The sequence below is a fragment of the Opisthorchis viverrini genome (assembly GCF_000715545.1).
Source record: "Opisthorchis viverrini unplaced genomic scaffold opera_v5_89, whole genome shotgun sequence".
Classification (NCBI taxonomy): domain Eukaryota; kingdom Metazoa; phylum Platyhelminthes; class Trematoda; order Opisthorchiida; family Opisthorchiidae; genus Opisthorchis; species Opisthorchis viverrini.
The window spans coordinates 847,958-850,173 of NW_008751744.1; the positions used below are offsets into that span (position 1 = coordinate 847,958).

The following is a 2,216-nucleotide window of genomic DNA, read 5'->3' on the forward strand; positions in this document are numbered from 1 at the left end:
CGTCCCTTCAGATTCAGGGATAAACCATTTTGACGCCATAGGTGTCTCAAGTTAGCAAACGCGGCCCGATCCTTGCAGATTCGTGCATTCACCTCCTCTGTCACACTGCAATCAGAACTAATACAACTTCCAAGGTACGTGAAACGCTCCACAACTTCCAGTACCTCTCCCTGGATTGTAAGGGGCGTGTTCAGTGACTGCACGTCCACAAGCATGACCTTACACTTTGTGGGTGCAAAATGCATACCAAAGGACGGGATGACTTTGGTCAGTTCATCCAAGATCATCATCTCCATATTCAATCCAAATTGTTGCAAAGCTTTCTTCTCCAGGCGAATGAGAGGTTACGGAAGATTTAGGAGAGACGTCACACAACAAGTGATCGAGTTTTTTTTCTACTTGGTCGCAGAACTCTGTCCAACATTCATACCGTAAAAGATTCTCTGTCACGTGTGCAGCTCTGGAAGGACTGTGGTGGAAACTCCGATCACCTTTGGAAATGTTATGGCAATGAAGCCAAAAAAATACGACACGTCAAACAGTATTGGTACAAGAGAGATTCAGTTGAGTCTCCGGTGAAAAGCAAATTGATTTGCAAATGAGTGTATTTCTCGAAAACAGTCCAGTTTGGGTTCAAGTAGATCATAAGGTTGACGGAAACTCTGGGACTGCGCCTACCTGATGAGCCCGAGGTGGAAGGGCGAAACCGGTCGTGAGCTGTCGACGAGTTTTCAGCAACCTTGTGAGTAGTTTCCTTTATGAAAGTATTGGTACAACTTGTTCAAAGCTCGTGCATTACAAGTTTTTGCTCGTCGACAGTTTCTTTTTTCAGCATTGTTTGGTATTAGTATCATCGTTTAGTTTGATTATACCCTAATTTTACGCAGACATACCAACTCTGGGATGTGCGGCTAAGTATTGATCCAATTTCTAATCAGTTGGCGGATATGATGGCATAGGCCGTCAAACTTCGTCCTCTTTCTTCGTCGCACCGCTCTTAATTTTGGGCATTCAACAATGAATCTCGTTGCGTGGCGAAGTTTTTCACGTTTATTCTCTTCTAATTGTTATAGGTACGACCGAATATGCTGGTTCTTCCATCCGAGACTAAAAACTTCACACTGGATAAAGGCGATCGTATCAGATTGGCCGAACTCAGTGACGCGTTAGGTCCCACGGAGCCGTCCATTCAGTATCAAGCTATTTTAGCTTCGATAGGCCAACTCAAACCGTATATGAACTACACGGCGTGGGCGAGAGCAGTTGGACCAGACGATGACGCTTCAATTCCAGGGCCCACCGTGACTTTTATGACGCAGGAACTCGGTATGTGAAATTTAGTGGTGAAATAAACAATTTTTCGAATGGCTTGATAACACCTTACTCCATATACTCTGAGAATGACAGGCACAGTTTCTTGGTGTATTTGTTACTTGCATGCAAGCTTCTTAACCACATACTTGTTCTAGGCAGCATACACTTTACACGATCATTAGGAAACTAGGCGAGCTAACTAATCTAGTACGGGTGAATATACTGAGGACAAATAATAGCGTGATTATACCACTGAATCAATCGCTCACTACGGAGTCCCCTACTACGAAAAAACTCTTAGTTAGCAAGGCAGCCTTTTAACAACCAATCTGTAGTTCTCAATCTTCAGATAGGTCAGACTACCAAAATTGATGCCCTTCCAACCGTGCCATAACCCAGCTGCTTCCAGCGTGCTTTGGCGATGTAGTGATAATGCCCTCGTCTCGCACGACAGAAGTTCGGGGTGAAATTTTCTGCACAGCCAGGGATATGCACTGTTCAAGGGATCTAATTAGAGCGAAAATGGGGTCGAGTTCTTCCTCTTTTTGCTGTGAACTCACCAGTGGATGGAAGGAGAGTGACGTGAATGCGTACACAAATGAATGGATTGGAGGGGAGTTTCATTCACACATTTTCGGATCCTGAACTGGACTCCGTCAGTAGTAGTACATCGTGCGCGGTAAACATATGTCACGCGCATGCCGACGGGGCAGTGAACAGCCCTCCGGTCAACGAAGGATCTCCACACCTGGACAATCGAGGTCACAGACTAATCGGCTTATCTACACGGCAAAATGAACACGGGTTCAAATAAGTTCATCATCATCATCATCATCATCATCATCATCATCATCATCATCATCATCATCATCATCATCATCATCATCATCATCATCATCATC

General features: G+C 44.6%; 2 protein-coding genes across 2 annotated transcripts in view; one reads left to right on the forward strand and one right to left on the reverse strand.

Annotated features, from left to right (window-relative positions):
• The window catches only part of T265_04967 (hypothetical protein), a gene marked incomplete at both ends in the record, with an annotated part of 6,435 nt that extends 6,139 nt beyond the window's left edge, over positions 1 to 296 (reverse strand). The window contains one exon of the mRNA XM_009169844.1: positions 26 to 296. Within this exon, the coding sequence (XP_009168108.1) occupies positions 26 to 296 (271 nt within the window). The remainder of the gene's footprint in view (positions 1 to 25) is intronic.
• A 777-nt stretch (positions 297 to 1,073) lies between these two features.
• The window catches only part of T265_13645 (hypothetical protein), a gene marked incomplete at both ends in the record, with an annotated part of 78,430 nt that continues 77,287 nt past the window's right edge, over positions 1,074 to 2,216 (forward strand). The window contains one exon of the mRNA XM_009169866.1: positions 1,074 to 1,326. Coding sequence (XP_009168130.1) covers positions 1,086 to 1,326 — 241 coding nt within the window. The remainder of the gene's footprint in view (positions 1,327 to 2,216) is intronic.